Raw genomic sequence first — 19,946 nt, 5'->3', positions numbered from 1 at the left:
GCGGGCGGCGGGGCCGGCCGAGCGGCGGCCCGGCCCGGCCCGGCCCAGCCCGCCCCGCCCCGCCCCGCCCCGGCCGGGCCCGCCCCGCGCGCACGTCACCGCCCCCGCCCCGCCCCGCCAATGAGCGCCGGGGGCGGGGCCTCCGCAGCGCGGGAAGCGGCGCGGCGCGGCACGGCGCGGCGCGGGGCAGGGACGCGGCCCCCGCTCCGCCCCGACGGGCCTGTCCGGGTTTGAGCGGCCTCAGCGCAGCCCCGATTTCTAACGGCAGCAGCCAGCCCCGCGGGGAAGCGCCACGCAGGCTCGCCAAGCCCTCAGGTTCCCCTCGTCTCCGATGGAGCCTCAGAACGGCAAATTTCATCACGCATCCTCCTGTGTTTTTAGGGTAGTTCCCTTACGAGCATCCACTACTATCAGTGCAACGCCTTCCTACTGCCGTCCCGAAACTTCCAGACAAGAACTTAACAGGCGGCATTGGTCTGCCCTTCACTCCTCAGTGCCTCCTCTCCACACAAGCCGCTCCTCTGATCCCAGAGCTTTTCCGTACCCAGGTGCTTTTCAGTACCTAACATACCATTTTCCTGCCACAAAGTAGGTTTCCTCTTTCTAAGGGGAAGGACGACATTAGAGGTATTTTTGTACAGTTGCTGCTTCTATTACAGCCCGTTTTCACTGTGAGGACGGTCACAGCAGCAGGTTGCCCCGAGTCTCTGCGATCTCCATCCTTAGAGGTTTTTGAGATGCGACTCGCGAGAGCCCTGAGTAACCGGGTCCGACCGCAGAGCTGGCCCTGCGCTGAGCAGGGGGTTGGACTAGAGACCTCCTGAGGTCCCTTCCCACCTGCGTTACCCTGTGATCCTCTGACCTCCAACCTCCCAGCGGCATCAGTGGGAGGGGGAACGGCTCTTGCTCCCCGTCTGGGACAGATGAGACATAAGAAGGAATTTCCTTCGTCTTCAGTACAAGAACAGCATGCAGACGCAGTGGGGTCGCTGCCCTTTTAGTCTATCCCTAAGTGCGGAATCCAGTGAAAATGCACAATCAACACAGCATTTGAACACGTTCTTAGCTTCAAGCGCATAAGTGCCCCATTGCAAAACACTAAGGGATTTCAGGGACCGTGACCAGAACTGCTCGCGGATTTCACTGGGATCAGCGAAATAAAGCTCTTGTTCTACATAGCTTTTTTGTGACTCAAGTGTGCCCGAGAAAGAGGAACAACTAAAGTTGTCCACTTCCCCTTGCCCAGTTTATTTTTGCTGTGGGTTATTGTGGGAAGCTATTGTGATTCAGAGTTGCAGTAGGAAGTTACTAACGCTGCTCTTGCAGCAAAGGATGTTGAGGTTCTTATGCAAGCCTCCGTGAAACGAGCTGACCTTCAGCATGTTTATCAAAGCACCTCCAATTCACAAATGAAACAGCAGCGCCTCGTGCAAGGAAGGTACCGCTGGGTCTCGAGGGCTCGGCCAGAGCCCGGGAACATCACAGGGATCCTCGAGTCCTCCTTGGCTGGGCGACGAGGCATGTGTCACCACCGGCGCGCGGTGCTGCGAAACCAAAGAGAAACGGCTCACCTCCGTTTTGCGGTCGCGTTAGAGACCACAAAAGTTTCAGGGTGGGACAGGCTCCAGGAGCGCGAGCTGCGCAGGAGAGCAGCTCTCGCCCTGCCGGGGGGCGCGGGGGGGACACTGCAGTCCGAGCCTGGCGAGGCCCCCGTGCCTGCCCAGCCAGGAGCCGAGGGCGTCGGGAAGGGAGAGCCGGGGATCGCCTCGCCTCTCCCACCTCCCGGCCCTGCGGAGTCCCGTGAAATCCTAGCGCAATCCCGCCGGGAAGCTGCTCGCAGCAGTCCCGGCCCGCGCTGTGCAGGAGCAAGGTGCGTGCAGCCCCGGCGCGGCCCAGCCCGGCCCGGCCCGGCGCGGCCCGGCCCGGCGCGGCTCGGCTCGGCCCGGCCCGGCGCGGCGCCCTGCCGCCCCCTGGAGGCGGCGGCCCCGCGGCGCCTCCGGCCCCGGCGCACCCGGGCTGCCGCCGCCCAGGGAGCGGCCGCTGCTCGGCCGCGGGCGGGAGGCCGGAGCCGCCCGCCGAGACCGGGGCAGCCCACAGCGCCCAGGCTGCGAGCCGGGGCAGCGCGCTGCGGGCCAGCAGCCCCTCCAGATACGCAGGTCGAGACACCTCCTCCTGGCTGCAGTCCTGCCGCGGGAACACTCCTCTCCAGCAGCCTTCCTACCTGACACCCACAGCGGTGACTGGCATCTTTCAGTGCCCACAGCCGTGTCGTGTCCTCTTGGGTTGCAACCCCCACTCCCATCCTGGTGCTGCATACACTCCCCCCCCCCCGCCCCGGACCACTCCCAGGATCTACATGGTTTTGCTCCCTTGGAAAGAACCGTGTCTTGTCACCTACCCAAGCACCAGCAGGGTGTCCCAGGCTGGCTTGGTTTCAGATCGCTGGTGTCCTCATCTATTCCCTCCTCTTCTGTGATGCTGATCCAGACACTACTGCCGGCTACAGCTACACGTTTCCTCCTGCGCTGCCTCGCACCTTCCACAGTCTCCAGCTGTTGACCCCGCAGCCTGGAAAGCCAGCTGAGCCTGTGACGCCATTCAGAACTTCTCACCACATCTGGAAGGCCCAGGCGCAGGGCTGAGCACACTGGTTGCAAAGTCTAACATCAGGCTACACTGATTCCAGAGGATGTGATAATCCTCACCTCTCTTGTTTTTCATTTTTGCTCTCGTTATTCTTCCCTCCTCCAATGTCATCTGTCTGGAGGACTTCAGCGTATTTGCCGAGCTACCTAGCAAAGGCATCAATCCACACTCTTCCCTTCTGCTCTGCTTTGACGTCTCCTTCATCCCGGTCTTTGTCTCACGTTTTAGAAACAAAAGCCGTAACCATGAATTAGGGCAGGATAAGGGCTAATAGCATGATTAGCAGATGCTTACCTGAAACACCTTCCAGCTCCTGGCTTCACCCCTGTGGTGGGCACTGCTCCCAAGGACATGACAGTCACAAATTCGAGCAGAGGGAGCAGCCGACATCTGAAAAAAAATGGAAGCAGGTGCCACAGCGGTGCCTGCTAGAAACAAAATAATAAAGGCCAACAACAGCAAGCCATGGAGAGCCCAGCACCCAAGGTACCACGCGGAGACTCACAGGGCTGGTTATAACTCAGGTGAGGGCTACGGTTCTCGAGGAGCTGAACAGCAGAGAAAGGTATTTGCAATTAGAGACGGTCAGCAGTTAACAATTTTTTTTTCTCAAAAATTAACATCTGAAAAGCTTGTCTTTGCCTTTAACATGCACTTTCTCAGCAATATTACCCCCCAAAAGACTTCTCCTTCCACTCTCAGCTGACAAAACAGCTCTTGCCAATAACTGTAGGCTGCCGCAGATAAACCTTCCTAGGATTTATCTTCTCATTGCTCAGTCAGCCGTTTGCAGTATCTAATACCGTGCATCAGGTATGATTCATGGCTGAGATATTAGGCCGTATAGCTATTAAGCTCCTTCTAGCAGGAGTCTTCTCCTGTCCTAGGTGCCTGTGGTCATACAGCCATCGAGGACGTTCCTTTCCAACAGCTTAACGATGGACCGGCAGCTCGATGGACCGGCAGCTCGAAGCAATACTTTGCAAGTGGCATTTCAGCTGGCAATTAACTCAAATGACCTGGTCTCCCAGACTGACTTCCTGGGACCCTGAGTGAAATCACAACCCTCTGCACCACAGTTTTCCTGCCTGTAGAGCAGACAGTGTCTCGCAGTCACCTCTGCAAGCACTTGGGTATCTGGGAACCAGGCAGCCCAGCTGCCTGGATGTTAACGTTCACCTTGCAGTGCTGAATTTCTCAGCCTGAGTCACTGTTTCTTTTCTCTCTCTCTTTTTTTTTTTTTAAGGCTTTTAATTTAACTCCAGCTTTCCTTCCTAATTATTTAATTGAGACAGAAGTTATTCTGTCATGGAAGGGCATTTGTTGGTGGTTTACCTCATGTTTCATTAACGCACATAAGAGGTTAACTCCTGGTAGAGAACTAGATGCTTGGTTTTAACAGTAGGGGAAAAAAAAAGCCCAAATTTGCTTTCTACTCCTGCACTAATTTGTGACTATTTTTATCAACATTAACATTGAGCCAGGGTAAAAATACTCCCTAGAAAGTTTAGAATTTACATTTGTCTTCATATATATTCAGCAGAAATCTAGCTCCCCAGCCTCCGCACTGCCTAATCTTGATTCATTAGCTTCACCCGCCCCCAAGAAAAATGTCAGATGACTTTGGCCTGGTGAAGCACTTCACCCACAACCGCTCGGAGGGAAGATCTAGAGCACCGCGCTCTCCTTTTTGTAACAAGCCACCTTCATACTGCAACAGCTCTGACGGTGCAGGTATCTAACTTGCAAATCCGCACAGGTTCCCCCTTCCTAATACAGCCTCGCTGCAGGCAAAGTCTCCGGTGGGCTCCATCCTGAAAGAACGCTGAGCACAGGCAAGCACCTTCTAGATTACACTCCCCCTCCATGGGCCTCCCTTCCGGTCACGCCACCAAACCTCTTTCCTCGTCTTCATTCTTAGTCAGACCTGGAAAGCACATTCACAGCTGAGGAAGCCCCCCAATACCTGCAGCGAAAACACAGGCAAAGATTCCTGCCCTCTGAAGGACCAGATTGCTCAGCTCAGAGCAATCAACGCAAGCTGACCCCATGTAACAGCCTTTCCCTTGGGCGAGTTCTCATCTTTCCTCCACGCAGGTGCCTCCAGGTAGACCCAGCAGCTCTGCGGCAACCTCAGAGGAACAAAGCTGTGTGGAGAGGGCTGCAGGTCTTGGGGCACGTGGCCAGAGACATTAGCTTTGCTTCAGGTATCTCTGCAGCAAAAAACAAAGCTCCAAGAACCCCGTTTTTGTTTTTGTGTGATCATCTCTTAGTGGTCACAGAATCACAGAACAGTTGAGGTTGGAAGGGACCTCTGGATGGTCCAGTCCCACCTCCTGGCTCAAAGCACGGTCAGCTAGAGCAGGTTGCTATGGACAGTCAGGCTTCGAATATCTCCAAGGATGGAAACTCTGTGACACCTTTGGGCAACGTGTTCCAGTGTCTGACCAACCTAACAGAGAAAAAGTTTTTTTCTTATATTTAAATGGAATTTTCTGTATTTCAGTTGCCTCTCATCCTCTCACTGGGCAACTCTAAGTCTACCTCTATCTTCAGGCTTTGAGGAAAGTTCTGCATTTTTACAGAAAAGGGTGTGCTTCTGCCTGTGTGCAGAAAAATTCAATCCGCAGAGCCAAAAACCATCTTACTTGGCAAATACTGGCCCAGCTCTTATCTCAGTGCTTTGACTGGGAGAGCTGGTTGAATGAGAACACAGGAAGTCCTCACGCTTTCTGTGAAACACAGGAGAGAAGAGGTGCTTATGCAGAAAAAGGGACCAAAAGCTCCCAGAGGCCTCCACCAGCAAGTGGAGCAGCCTCTGATCTAGCTAATCAAGGAAAACATCAACGAACAGCGACTGCTTCCCTGCTTTTCCCACTCTGAGCCATTAGCAGGCTCTCTGGGCTCCAGGCTCCTTCCAGGGTATGAACTGAGGACTATTTACCTCTTCACCAATAGGGTTAAAATGAGCAGGACCATGTGTCATCGATCCACTCACCATACGAAATCCTCCCTTGTGGAGGATGAGAGCAGAAAACAGCTCTGATGGTCCCTATGCATTTAACACTCGAGAGTCCATCACGGTAACGATGGAGCAGGACAGGACACTCACTGGACTTAGAAAGCCAGTAATGAACGCCCTCAAGTTCAAGTCTGTCTCAGCTACGTCTCGGAGACAGACGCACAACCTGTAGTTTAATACATACTTACACATCCCATTTCTAGTCATTCCACCTTTTACCTGCCAAGAAAAGCCCTTCCTCCTCAGCACCCCAGAAAGTTAACGCAGGACCTGCTGGTGTAGCTGGGAGCCTCAGCTCGGGCTGCCTGTTGCCCTCCCCGCTCCAAGCGGGATCTGCAGCTTCAGCATCCTTGGCCAGCCCCCCCCCCCCCCCCCCCCCGTACACGTCAGTTCCCCATCAGCTTCTCCCAGGCGGCTGGGCTGTTTTCAAGAAGCAATTTCCTGCAGAGAAATATTTCTTTTTACAAAGCGGCTAAGTGGCGAGCTTCCTGGTGCCGGCTTTTCACAGGAAACAATTGCGAAAGCGGCTTCGCCACCCACCAGCAACTTCTGTAAACGAGCAAGGAGCCCGGCAGGGTGGGCGAGCGCCGCGGTCCCTGCCGGCGAGGCGCCCAGCTCTGCTACGCTAACCCAGCTCCCTGCTGCAACGGGGAGCTTCCTGCCCCAGGAAGCACCTCGTGCCCCCTCGCTCACCTCTCCCAGGCTGCTGCTGGGCTCCGAGGGGAGAGAAGAGCAGCCGGATGGGAAAAGCCGGGATGTGAGAGACTGCTTTAGGGAAGGCAGACGGCAGGAGGGGAGACTCACCCCCTGGGGAAGGTGCTTCGCAGACCCCTCTGGCGCTAAGCCTGCCCCTAAAGTAGAGCAAGGAGCAGGAGGTGAGAAGAGCCAAGGGAAAACACGACGACTTGGCTAGGCTTTGACTAACCCGCATTTGCCGCCTCCCTTCTTTTCAGTAGATTTCAGAGCCTGAGTTCAAGCAGGGCGACCAAATCCTGGGATAGACTTATCTCCCCCGCCGCCCTCCCCGAGCTGGGCAGTCGCAGTACCTAAGCCTTGTCCTCTGAGATGTCTGGATTTGAGATGCTGGAGCTGCTTCTCTGAAATGCAAACCTTGGTCGGCCATCTCCCCAGTCCTGAAACGATGACACGGCACGGCTCGGCTCAGCTCTGCTGCGGCACGTCCAAGGCAGCCCTAGTGGCTTCAGCAGAAGTTATTTTGGATTTACACCGCGACAAGATCAGAATCTGAGACAGCAACAGGACGGCGCACCACATCTCTACCTATCAACAAAAAACCAAACTGTTCACAGCATCAATTAAACTATTCTCTGATCTAGAGATACTGGGCAAAGAGGTTTCACTGGGCTGCAGCTTCTCACCGTGGGTGGCTTCAGAGTCAATGATTGTTCATATCCTTTCATTACAACGCAAATGACAGGTGTTCCAGCCAATGCACGTCGGCAAAAATCTCTGGTTTTCATTCAGCTAGGCTTTCTGGTTTGGATATATTTTTGTGGCTGCTGCTCCTTGCAGCAAAGAATTCATGTATTTTCCCTGCCAATCCTACTGCCTTACTTCAGCTCATACCTTGACCATTGCCTCCACTTTGTTTCCTGGTGGATCCATGCCCAGACGGGGATCACAAAGTGGAGGTGCAATTCCCACCCGACCAGGACACCATCTCCCTGGGAGCAGGGGTCCCAAACTCGCTCTGAGATCAGGCACTGCCGCCTCTCCCAGAAGGGAGATCGCCAGGTGCCGACCAGGCAGGGCCCCTGGCTCCGCAGCACAGTTAGAAACGCAGCGGGCGCCTGTCGCTGGCGGGACCCTGCCTCTGCCCGAGGCAGGGGCGTCTGCCGACTGCCCCGGCCTTGCGACTCAGGCTGCCTACGGGGGAGAGGCCAAGGCCGACACTCAGCCCCGAGCGCCGGCAGCGCAGCCTCCTGCCCTCCGTCGGAGGCCCTCCGCCTGCGCTGTGGCAACACCTCTTTTTCATTGAGAAGTTTTACCACGCATCCATAAAGATGCCCCGGTTCCTCATTTTGTTTCTTGCACTAAGTCCTCTAGTTTTGCAACGCCTCATTGCGATAAAAATAACACTGAACAAAAGCCAGAACCCATTTCTGTGAAGCACTTTGAGAGCACGGGGCTGGGTCCCCTTTCAGAACGCTGGAACATGACTTCCTCCCAGCATGATTAATGCCAAAGCCCAGCTGAACCCCACTGTTTTCCCCCAAAAGTTTCGTTGCCAGAAAGCAAAATTTTGTTGTTTTGAAGATGAAATGTTTCTAGTGACAAGTTATTTCTTGCTTTTTTCTTTACTCACAAAATTCCCCACTTTTTTGTGAACATGTTCAGCAATCCCTAGCAGCCACTAGTCCAGCCTGCTTGGTGCTCTCAGGCACCCTCGCATCTTTTGGATACACAGATACAACCTACAAGCAATGTGACCCAGCAGAGGGAACCGGACTCTCTTCCTGACCCACCACTCTCTCGGGCAGGGCCCTTCCCTTGTCGTGCATCCCATTTCCCCATCCTTAGAACAGGGCTAAAGCCACTCACCACCTTCACACAGCACTTTCCCGGACCCAGGTGTTGGCAATAAATACTTAAAAGACCCACAGGGTGCAAGTCCAGTTTACACCAGTGGCAGCAGTTCACCACTAGGGATTTGCACTGATCTGGCAGGTGCTCTGCCATTTCCTTAGCAGGTCCTACACCTACACCTCCCCTCTCCTTTCCACGCAGACCTCCCTCACGAAGGAGGCTGTGCGGTAGCCCAGTGTTTCTACCTCTACATAGCAACGATATCTTCTCTACAGGGAGGCTACAACCCTGTCAGCACTTAGTAACATAGGAGGAATCAAAGCCTTCTTCCATCTGTACCACAAAATCATGGAGGTTGGCAGAGACCTCTGGAGATCGTCCAGCCCAACTGCCTGGCTCAAAGTAGGGTCAACCAGAGCAGACCGCTCAAGAACATGTCCAGTTGGGGTATCTCCAAGTATGGAGACTCCACAATCTCCCTGGGCAATCTGTTCCAGTGTTCAATCACCCTCTCAGTGAAAAAGATCTTCTTTTCTTATGTTTAAATGGCATTTCCTAGATTTCAGTTTGTGCCCATTGCCACTTATCCTTTCACTGGGCACCCCCAAAGAGAGGCTGGCTCTGTCTTCTTTGCTACCTCCCGTCAGGTATTTATACGCGTTGATAAGGTTCTCCCTGAGCCTTTGCTGTTACAGGAAAAACAATCCCAGCTCTCTCAACCTCTCCTTACGTAACAGATGCTCCAGTCCTTCTGTGGCCTTTTCCTGGACTCACTCCAGTATTTCTAAGTCTCTCATACTGGAAAGCCCAGCACTGGACATGGCAATCCAGATGTGACTTCACCAGGGCTCAGAGAGGGGAAGGATCACCTCCCTCGACCTGCTGACAATGCTCTTCCAATGCAGCCCAAGATAGCATTGGCCTTCTTTGCTACAAGGGTATATTGCTTCATTGGTATATTGGTTCATGGTCAACTTGCCCAACAGGATCCCATGGTCCTTCTATGAAAAGCTGCTTTTCAGCCTGTTTGGCCCCATCCTGCACTGGCACATGGCGTTATTCCTCCCTAGGTGCAGGACCTGGCATTTCCCTTAGTTGAACTTCATGAGGTTCCTGGCAGCAGGTTTCTCCAGCCTGTCGAGATCCCTCTCAATGGCAGGACAGCCCTCTGGTGCATCAGCAACTTCTCTCAGCTTTCTATCAACTATGTACTTGCTGGGGGGTGTACTCTCTTCCATCATCCAGGCCTTTATTGAACTCTGGGGTACACCACTAGTTACTGGTCTCCATACGGACTTTGTGCCACTGATTACAACCCTTTGAGCCCAGTAGTTCAATCTGTTTTCAATCCACCTCACTGTATACTCATCTAGTCCATATTTCAATAGTTTATCAATGAGCATATTACAGGAGACTTCATCGAACACCTTTCTAAAGTCACAATAGACAGCATTTGCTGCTTTCTCCTTGTCCAGCAAGCTACTCCTTTCATCGTAGAAAGCTATCAGTGTGGTCAGGCATGACTTTTCCTTTGCAAATCCAGGCTGACTACTCTCAATCACCTTCTTGTCTGAAATATGGTTGAAAACAGTTTATAGGATTACTTATTTCTTCACCTCCCCAGGGACTGAGATGAGGCTAACCTCAGGGTGGCCCATCTCTGATTGCCACAGCCTTTCAAAGATAGAGAGAGTAGCCCAGTATTGACAGTAGTCAGCTTCCTCAGCACCCACAGATGCATCCCATCAGGTCCCATGGACTTGTGTACATCCAATTTGTTTAAATGCTCCCTTACCTGATCCTCCTCTACTGAGGTAAATCTTCCTTGCTGTAGACTTTCCCACGATTCCCAGGGACCTGGGATTCCAGAAGGCAAGTCTTACTGGTAAAGACCAAGGCAAAGAAGGCACGGAGAACCTCAGTCTTTTCTATGTTTTTTATCACCACATTGCCTGCCCCTTCCAGCAGCGAGCCCACATTTTTCCTAGGCTTCCTTTTGCTGCTGATACACCTGTAAAAGTCTTTTTTGTTGACATTCATTTCCATTGCCAGATTCAACATCAGGTGGGCTCTGACCTTCTTAACACCATCTCTGCATGTTTGGACAATGTCTCTATATTACTCGTGAGTAACCCAACCCTGCTTCCACTTCTTGTATGCTTCCTTTTTTATATTTGAGTCTTGTCAGGAGTTGCTTGTCCATCCATGCAGACCTCCTTCTACCACCCTTGCTTCACTTCCTGCTTGTGGAGACCGATCATTTTGAGCTTGGAGGAGGAGATCCTTGAAAATCAACTAGCTCTCCTGAACCTCTCTTCTCATGTATCCCATGGGATTCTTCCAAGCAGCTCTCTGAACAGGCCAAAGACTGCTCTCCTGAAGTCCAGGGCTGTGATCCTGCTTTGTGCTTTGTTCCCTCCTCTCAGCCTCCTGAACTCCACCACTGCATTTCACATCCTTCTCCAGTACCCTTTTCCAATGTAACCTCCTCGTCAGGCCTGCTTTCAGGTACATCCACGTGGAATAACCTAAGTTAGTTTTATCCATGTTGGCAGTCCTGAGCCAGACAGAGCTGACATCCCCTATTAGGAAGCCAATCACATAACAGCCTCTCTTGCCAAGGCAAGGGGGTAAAAGGCAGGCTACAACAACAGCTGGACTGCCTGGCACAGGGAAGGAAGCATGAGGGTGGCCTGAAGAAGAAGTCCTTGTCCTCTGAACACTATACACCCATCCTGCTGTGCCCACCTGCTGCTGAGTCACAGCAAAGATGCCTGGCTGCCTCTTCTGCTTCTTGTGTGCCTAGCTCCAGCACCCGACCCAGACGGGCAGCTGGTCCTTTTAGGCAACAGCACAGATCTTGCCATATATCCAACTTTCTCCTATACCAACATAACTCTGTCTTGCCTTGCTGTGCTGGGGATGGAGGGAAGATGCCACAATTTCCCCATATTTTCCCCCAAGCTCTGCAGCATGACATTGAGCAATTTATCTATTTTATGGCAGCTGAGCTCTAGAAGCTCTGCTGGAACACCAGTCCAGTCTATAGCTAAAGTAAACAAAGCAGACAAGACACTAGGTGGTATTGGTGCAAGGGAACAATACACAAGCAGTTATTGTCCAAGGCACTTGTTAGATCCTGCCTGAGACACTGTGTGCATTATTATATGCACTGACAGCATCCCTGAAGGGTTCTCAAGGGTCTGGATTTTGCTGTAGTGTGGCTTGGAGGGGCCATCTTTGGAGGAGCAGAGTTCAGAGCCAAAGGGAATTTTGGGGAAGCCTTCCCAGCTGTAATAATAGCCTGGTTTTCACCTATAGCTGCTATAGGTGGGCTGGCCCAGGGATACAAGCAAAGCCTAGTAGGCCAACAGAGCTCCAGATCTTTTATTGGATGAAATGATGGACCTGGGAGCAAAGGATAGGCTTTGAGACATGTACTCCTCCACACCTGAAACTTACACCATGAACCTCCAGCTTCTCCCTGGCTTGGTTTTAAGACATAAAATAAGGTGTGCTCCATGGCACGAACAAGTTGGGAAAGGTGGCTTGGTCGGCCCTGCAGACCAGCTGACAAAGTGTCACAGACCCTCTGTCCCAGAGGAAACGTAGGGTTTCTCACCTCAGCTGCCCATGCACAACTGTGCTGAACACTGCCGGGAGTTGGAGGGAGGGAGGGCACGTCACGGGGACAACTAACTACAGGGATCCTGCAACCAGCTCATGTCATTTCATCACACACACGTGCATTGTGCCTGTGTGTCACTATTTCTTCACTGCCAATGCGAAAAGTGAGGAAGCAGCAATCAGAGAAAGAGGTGACCAGACAACTCGTAAGCAAACACATCCTGACAAATGAGTCACTGGCTTTATGTAAGAAGGAAGACTCATCTCTGGATGGACATGGGCAGGGAGGGCATCGGGCAAACTGGATTCTCCAGGGAGATGCCCGCAGTATGCTTAAATAGCGATTTGCACCTTGCCTTAGAGGCCCATCTGCGATGTCAATCAGTGAGGAGTGAGATCAAAGCAGAGGCTGCCCCGGGAGCGCCACAGGGCTCAGTGCGTGGCGAGCAGGCACCCCAGCCGGCTAGCTCCGACTCTGGAAACCGGCTGCCCGCAAGGGCACGGCCACCAGCCCTGGTGGGAGCTCAGCTAACGTAGGCAGGCTGCTCCCAGGAGCTGGGGCTCTAAGTTTCCACAAAAGCAAGTATAGAAGCTAGTGAAGGTGGCATTTCTCATAGGAAGCATTACTTCCTTAAAAAATACAGATATCTAAGTCAAATAAAACCCACTGGCAAACTGGCATTGAACACACTGAACCAGTTGAGTCAATAGGTAGCACAACAGCAGGTAAGGTAATTTCAAAGGGACAGCAACACGTTATCCCTATGTTTGCCCAGTGACATCTTCAGCTGCTTTGCTTTTAGGAACCAGCCTTCTGTTTAAAAGTTTAGCTACGTTCAATACTGAAAGGCTTTCACTTACTCCCCGTTACCTGTAGCTTTTTGCCTGAGTAGGAGGAGGAGGAGGAACAGTCCTTTAACAACACAGCCAGCCCACCAAAAATGATATATTTTTAAAACTATTCATAAAGGCAGTGAGAGGTAAAAAGGTTGTGTCAGGAGAGGAATCATCTCCGCGTGGGAAACGGGAGACACGAACGCGCCCTTGCTGCTGGGGGCTCGTATCGTGTTCGGACGTTGCCTCTTCCAGGGTTTGCCCTATGCGCTCCCACCAGGCTTTTCTCCACGGCCCTGGCGTGTTTAGACCGTACGGGCAGGGCTGGAGCTGCTGCGTTACCTGGGGCCCTCCAGGGCGAAAGGGCCGTTCCCCAAACGGACGGAAAAGGCGGAGGGAAGAACGGGAGAGGAGCCAGGCCTCGACCAAGCAGCTCGCGAGAGAGGTGCAGCACAGCCAAGGGCGGAAACTAGCCACCTTCTCCATCCCACGAGAGGGATAAAACTGAAAATCGAAGCGCCCTACGCTCCAGGCGTAACTTTAGCTCAGGGATTTTGATTTGCTGATTTTTCCTGGCTAGCAAGGTGTGAATTCTGCTGCTGCTGAGGCAAGGGGTCTTATTTTGGGCTACAGTGAGGACTTACCCTCAACGTAATCACCTCGTGGAGCTGGAGCTCTAAAGGCCGAACTCCATTAGTTGGCAGCAACAGGAAACTTCTGCCCCCAGGTTACTCCTCTGCCATGTGTTTTGCAGGAAGTAACATGTTACAGGGCTTAGACCACATCAGCTGCATTTGTTTAGACTCATGCTCATCCTAGACAGGCTGCGAGGCCCACAGAAAGAAGAAAATCTGAGTGAAATGATCTCAGAGCCCAGACTTGTTGGGTGAAAGGTGGTGGAGATGCAAATTATTAATTTAAAGAACTGGGACAGGAACTATAGATGGCAGGCTGAGCTGTTATCTGTCACATCAGCTGTAAGTCTGGCTCAGTATTTCAAAATAAAATTAGACTCGTGGTATATGTCTTTAAATATTTAAATTACTTTCAGTAATTCATATGGTGACATTTAAACAAAGTACACCAAGCAAACGGCTCCCAGTGCTAAAAGAAAATGTTTGCAGGTAGTAATATTTAATTTAAGAGGGAACAGCTGATATCAAAGCATAATCTTAAGGCTGAATTCAACCTACATTCTTCTTTGAACAAAGAAATGAAAAATAAATCTCTGGTCTGTGAATGTTTAAATACGTAGATTGAGGTGATTAAAGTGATAGTCCCATGCACTCCGACACATCTGCTTAGGCCAGAAAAGTTATCTACACGCCAAAATATTTGCCAGATTAGGGCCTCTGTACGGAGTTGTTCTGCCGGCTCTGTAGAGGAAAGAGCGGGGCAGTTCCTGCTTTCTCCTAGGCTGACGGGAGGCCGAGACGTGCCGGCAGGAACTGCTGCCCAGGATTTGTGCTCCAGACGCTGGGGGCAAACGCTGCCCCGGCTAGTCTGCCATCACGCGACACTTGCAGCCTTTGAAATCACTACCCAGATGTGTGCGTAGTGCAGCAACCGGCCGCAAAGGGCCGGGCTGGGGCCACCACCTCTGTGCCGCGTCTTCCCCTTCCCAAGCGCATTCCCTACAGCCGGCAGAACGGAGTCTGCGTCCGCACCGTGCTCCAGCCCGGAGCCGCGGGAGGAAGCGCCTCCCGGTGCTCTCACCGCGATGTGGCTCAGTCCCGTGCCCGAGCCGCCCCTCTGCCCGCTGCTTGCAACGGGGCACTCCATTCCAGGAGCCGAGGAGCACCGGGCTACCAGGTGTCCACCCGCTGCACCCCTGCCAACCCTCCAGCCGGCCGCTTATCCCTCTGTGCTGCCCTTTCCCCATTCACAGGCCCAACCAATTCTTTTGGGAGCTTGATTTAGTAACTAAAGGCCAAACCTAGCCCTGGTACAAACAAGCAAAACTCAGTGAAGTAAATTTATTTGTGGGCTGAGTTTTGCTGTTGGTGCTCCTGGCCAGTTTGAAGAGCTTAGCTGGATCTATTACATCAGCCACACTGGATTTCATAACATTAGACATTTCAATGAGAGTGACTCATTCTCTCTTGAAATGTATTGTATGTATGAGCAAAGATGATTAACTTTTGCTGAGTGGCATGATTTCTGGGATGGGAACTGCTATTAATTAGGAACAGATCTCAGATGTTCATAAACTCTGTTTTCATGGCCTACTTTGTATATTTTTCTCCATTCTGCTAGTTTTTTTAGCCCAGGATAAATATTAATGTGCATTTCCCTGCTATCTGTCTCTAAGGCAGCCAGACACCAACCTAAGGCGTCTGAATTTTATAGCTAAGCACAGTCTTGGCTTGTCAGTTCCTATGGCCCTGTGGCAAGGCTTGAGCCACCTGCCCAGAAAGCTCCACTTTCACATTGAAACCAAACCAAACAAAATAAAGGGGGCTTCTAACCATTGCAACTGCAGTAGATAATGCAGTAAAAGGAAGTAAAAGAGGCTTAAAAGACTCAGAATGTAAAACAAAAGAACTATCCTTCTCCTGATCCCCGAAACATATACTTCAGAAGAACCTCAGTGGGAGGGGTGCGCTAATCTCATGCTCTGACCCTTGAGGTTTGAGGGTTTGGAGTTAGTGGGACTCTTTTGGATAAAAAGTCTCTCAGGTCCAGGGAGAAATATTCTTCAGTTGCATTGGCTGCAAAGCTGGAAAATTTGCTAGAGCGAAGATGAAATATTCAGTGGCTTCAGATTCCTCCTTGCAGCATGACACCACAGTACTTTATGAAACACCACTCAGCTCTAAGAGTCTGAAGAGCCTTCAGATATTAAAAGCAGTCTGCTTGCAAAAGACAAAAGAGTAAGGAGTGGGACAGATGCTGGTCCTTCTCAACCCTGCTGCGGGCAGCTCCAAGCAGCACCCTGGGGGCTGCAGGGAGGAGGCTGCGGCTGGAGCCCCACCTGGCCAGCATGGATCAGGCTGTTTAGGGTGTCTGGCCAGCTTGTGACTCCCAGCACAATCCCCAAAAGCTGTATGTTCCACCCTTCTCTGGCTCAGTTACTACACCATCGGCAGCAAAACTGTCCCCAGAGTAGCTAAACCATGACCAAACTCACCACCTGGTTAGAAAAGCACTGGACGCAAATTTCTTGTCCTTGGAGAGCTCCTGGCAAAAGTTCTTGATGAAGCACCACCATGCAAGCCAACTTGGACTTCTACAAAGAGAAAGGACAGGCCATGGCTCAGCCTGCTATTCCACCAGCAAGAGTAAAATTCATCTGCTTTGCCCAACACTCCTATGACCATATGCCCTAGCACATCGCTCCTCACATGTCACGCAATGAACTGTGGGCAGGAGTTATTCGAAGGTCACTAGATCAGTGTTTTTCCCTTTTACAGGCAGCTCCTTCCCTTTGAGCTTCTGGACACAGGGATGTAGGTTTGTCCCTGCTTCAAGGTAGGCAGCAATGCAGCTGCAGCTAGTGTTAAGTACAGGCAAAGCCAGAGATATGCAAACCTTCCCTGTATTTGTAACTTGGTCAAGAATAGTTGATTTTTTTTTCAACCAAAACTGACATGGAAGCTCTACACATTTCAACTCGAATGAGAGGTGAACAGTGCAACTGTCTGTGAGGTGGGCCACCCTCACCTCCCCACACTAATACTCCTCACTGACCCAAATTCCCTCCCTTCAGATGACAGGTCATTCTCAAAACAGGAACATGCAGCTGTGGTCAAAGGACCAAGAGGAACTTTTCCTGCATGTTCTTTCTTGACAGCAGCCAGTCCAGAACAAGACCACCGAGATGGTCACAGAGCAAGGAAAGGCTATCTATCTGTACTGCAATGGTCACAGCTAGCTGAAGTTTTCCAGTGAAACATTCTTTTTCTCCTCTTTGGAGGATACCAATTCAAGGAAGTGTAAATGTTTCATGGAAACATGCCCCTTTTGAAGAATCTTTGTCAGAACCTAGGGCATTTTAAGAACTGGAGCATTGCACAAGTTTCCATTGGAAACCTGCCCGAATTCCTACAGTTTCCATCCCCTCTCTCAGAAAGCAGTCTGAATCACTGTCTGCAAGTCCTCACATTAGACTCCCTGTACTCCACGGCATTCCTGAGCTGTCCCAGGACCTCCTAGAGCTCCTGCCCTTCAGGGTAATGATCTGCTTGTTCTCCTCATCCCCTGCAGCATGGGCCACCTGCCCTGCCACTAGGCAGCTTATAGAGACAGTCTGCCTTTCTGGGCTACCAGGCAAGTCCAGGTAACTCCTCTTCGGTTAGGGCTCTGTGACCAGCCCGGTGGCAGGAAACCTGGAAGCACCTGCTGTCCAACCTTGACCATAATATAATTACCATGGCTTCCAGGCTTGCTGTCAAAAAGCTGGGAGGTTTTGGAGGATTAAAAGCCTTTTCCCTTGGGACTCAATGGAGAGGAATATGCGTTTAAAACATGGAGAGGGCTACTTTCTTTCAAGCTCCCTGGAGGACATCGTTTCTAGTGCACAACTTTGAACACCTTTGAGAAAGTGGTTATCTAGAGGTAGGAAAAACATACAGCTTGCCTAATGAAGGACCAGCTGCACTAGTGAAACACCCCCAGCAGACTAAAAGACTCCCTTGTGATTCAGGCACAAGCGTGGGACACGTGAGCCTCTGCCCAAACTCCGGGTGCGCAGCAAAAGCCGAGCAATACAGACCGAAGAGTCTCCTTGGAGACTGACGCAGAAGGGGATTTTCCTCCAGAAACTCATTTTCTCTTCCTTAACAGGCTAAGAAACACCCATACATCCCATCCCATCTCTACCAAAAGACTTGGTAACGCGCCACCTTGACGTTAGAGGAAGCTACAGCGTTGGGAGGGTTGCAGGGTGGTTTTCTTCCCCTCATAGCTATTTTCCTGCTGTGCAGCTCACTTGCTCTTCTAAAAATGAGAGAGAGAGCAACTGTCTCTAAGGCAATTTCCATAACAATGGGAGCATAAGAACAATCCCTGCTGCTATTATGCCTTGCTTGCTCACATACACACACAAAGAGAAACGGGCACTCCGCAATTTCAGCAGAGCAGTGCCTGCGTAAATTTAGGAAAAAGAATACTTAATCAATTTGTTCCCAGTTGCTGTTAGAAAACTACCCCAGGGACCTGCTCTCCTCCCCCCGGCCAAGGGGCGCAGGCTGGAGGCCGTAACGGCCCCCAGGCTCTCCCCTGCACAGCCCGCGGGGGCAGCCCAGTCCCAGGTCATGCCAGACTGTTTGAACCTGTACGCATAAAAACACCCAACACCAAAGGGAGAAAAACAGAGGAAAAGCTTCCAAATCTTCCCCGCTGAAGTGACTGGTGCCCCAGCAGGGCAGTATCAGATAGGCAGGGATGGATCTGGAGGCAAGACCAGGTCTGTGCTTTACCAGCCCTCCCGTTCCAAATTGTGCAGGCGTCCTGGGATGCAGGAGCTGAGAACGGTTTAGAGCGGCTGGTGTGAGACAGGTTCAGTGCCAAATATCCCCAGGGGGAGGGAAATACAGCACTCTGCACCTTCCCTGCCCTGCCGCATGCCCTGCTGCGTGCTCTGCAAGGGGAGAGAGCTTTGGGAAGGAGAAAGGAGAGCCGGGAGGTGTCAGTCCTCCCGCTGCTCTCCGACAAAGCTTGTGTTTTTCCAGAACGCCCCTGCACCTAGCCAGGGCGCCGGTGGGAATCTCAGCTTTCAGTTCCATCGCTAGGAAGGCAGCAGCCCAAACGGCTTCAGACAAAAGCTTGAATAAGCAGATTTCAGGCCCCAGTTTTTTGAAAGCCATGTGTTATAGAAGTCCCTCAAAGTACTACTACTAGAATTCACAGTTCCGGGTGCCCAGCCTTAGCAAAAACTTCCCAAGTTTGTCCCTTCCCAAAATATTTTCCTGTTGACCTACTAAAACTAATATTCAGCTACTGCCTCTGTTTTTAATCATTTGCACCCTGCGATTATGGCTTTGTTTGAATATGTACAGAGCTGAACCTGTTGTCAGACATGCACTAATTTGTATGTTTCTAATTATTTGTTTCCATCTTAAAACCTGTTTTTCAGCAGATTGCAGCTTTATTTTAATACATGTTTGGCTAGAACTTGATATACTAGTTGCCAGTAACTTAGACACAAATGGGCTTGAATTGCACAGGGAGAGCAGAGGGAGAAATGAGACTGAGTCAAATTGAATTAAAGGCCTGCTTATAAAAATGAATAAGGCAAGACCATGAAACAAACCACAGTTTTACATCTCAGAAAATTCTGTTTTTATAATCCTCTGTTTCTACCCCTTGAAACAAAATTATTTCAAATTACATGAAATAAAAACTCACAGTTTGAGTGTGAAAGGGACTCTGAGGCATGGCCAGGCCAAGCTTGCAAAGGGCGCTTGAAACATTTCTTTACATCTGAACACTTCAACTATCTGTACTGCACATGATTAAAGCACTTAGACTCCTATATAATCTGTTTTTACTCACATGGTCAGCATTAGGAACTAGCTCTGAACTGGATAACCGAACCAGGATCAGTTTCCACCCGTTATCCAAGGATGTAAATGTAGCAGCTCAGGCACCGTGCTCAGACTCTTCATTCAAGTAATGGTCTGCCTGAGGTTCTAGCAACAGCATATTATTCCTCCAGAAGCAAGCAGGGCACTTCATTTCTCAGTAATTTTCACACAGGTCTTCATGGGATAGAAGAGGCACCTGAAAGCAAACTTTTAAGTGTTACCCCCAGGCACTGAGCATTGCTGTAACACGCTGTACAGGGTTACTTTCCTTTTTAATCTTTTTTTTTTTTTTTTTTTTTTCTCCTCTCTTCTCTGTAGCCCTTTCGCCTGGGCTAAAGGATTCTGGAGTCTCTGATCTAAAATGCAGATCAGAAAGACTGACTCTGAGACAATTAAACCAAGCAATAAAACATACATTATTTGCTGGCAAGTGCTGACTTTTTAGTGGGGGCCACTTTCTGCATAACGCACAGATCCAGCTGCAAATCTACGCCGGGAGCCAGGCTGCTCCGCGAGAGCGCTGTGATGCCTGCAGCGGGCTAGAGAGAACCTCCCCCATCTCCCAAGTAGGACCTTGGATCAACTGAAGCTGGAGCAGCTACGGAAGAGTCCAGGCCAGATTTTACACGCGATCCTGGGGACTGAGGGAGGAGAGACCCTGGGAGTTTTACTAAGAGCCATGCAGATGTCCAATCGATAGCGATAGCGCTGTTCTTGGCATTAACGCCGAGATGGGGTGAGAT

At 51.2% G+C, this 19,946-nt stretch overlaps 1 protein-coding gene across 1 annotated transcript; it reads right to left on the bottom strand.

Annotated features, from left to right (window-relative positions):
- Positions 1-853: 853 nt before the first annotated feature.
- Positions 854-19,253, bottom strand: LOC134145780 (uncharacterized). The gene is made up of 6 exons (XM_062585662.1): positions 19,172-19,253; positions 15,807-15,905; positions 2,941-3,036; positions 2,706-2,862; positions 2,399-2,617; positions 854-1,544 (listed from the first exon to the last, which is right to left on the bottom strand). Exons 2-6 carry the CDS (start codon positions 15,885-15,887, stop codon positions 1,480-1,482), a joined length of 618 nt encoding a protein of 205 aa, XP_062441646.1. The 5' UTR covers positions 15,888-15,905; positions 19,172-19,253; the 3' UTR covers positions 854-1,479.
- Between the last annotated feature and the right edge of the window lie 693 nt (positions 19,254-19,946).

Source organism: Rhea pennata, chromosome 12 (genome assembly GCF_028389875.1).
Source record: "Rhea pennata isolate bPtePen1 chromosome 12, bPtePen1.pri, whole genome shotgun sequence".
Taxonomy (NCBI): domain Eukaryota; kingdom Metazoa; phylum Chordata; class Aves; order Rheiformes; family Rheidae; genus Rhea; species Rhea pennata.
Note: the sequence above shows the minus strand (reverse complement) of the source record. Positions and strands in the feature narration are given on the sequence as shown.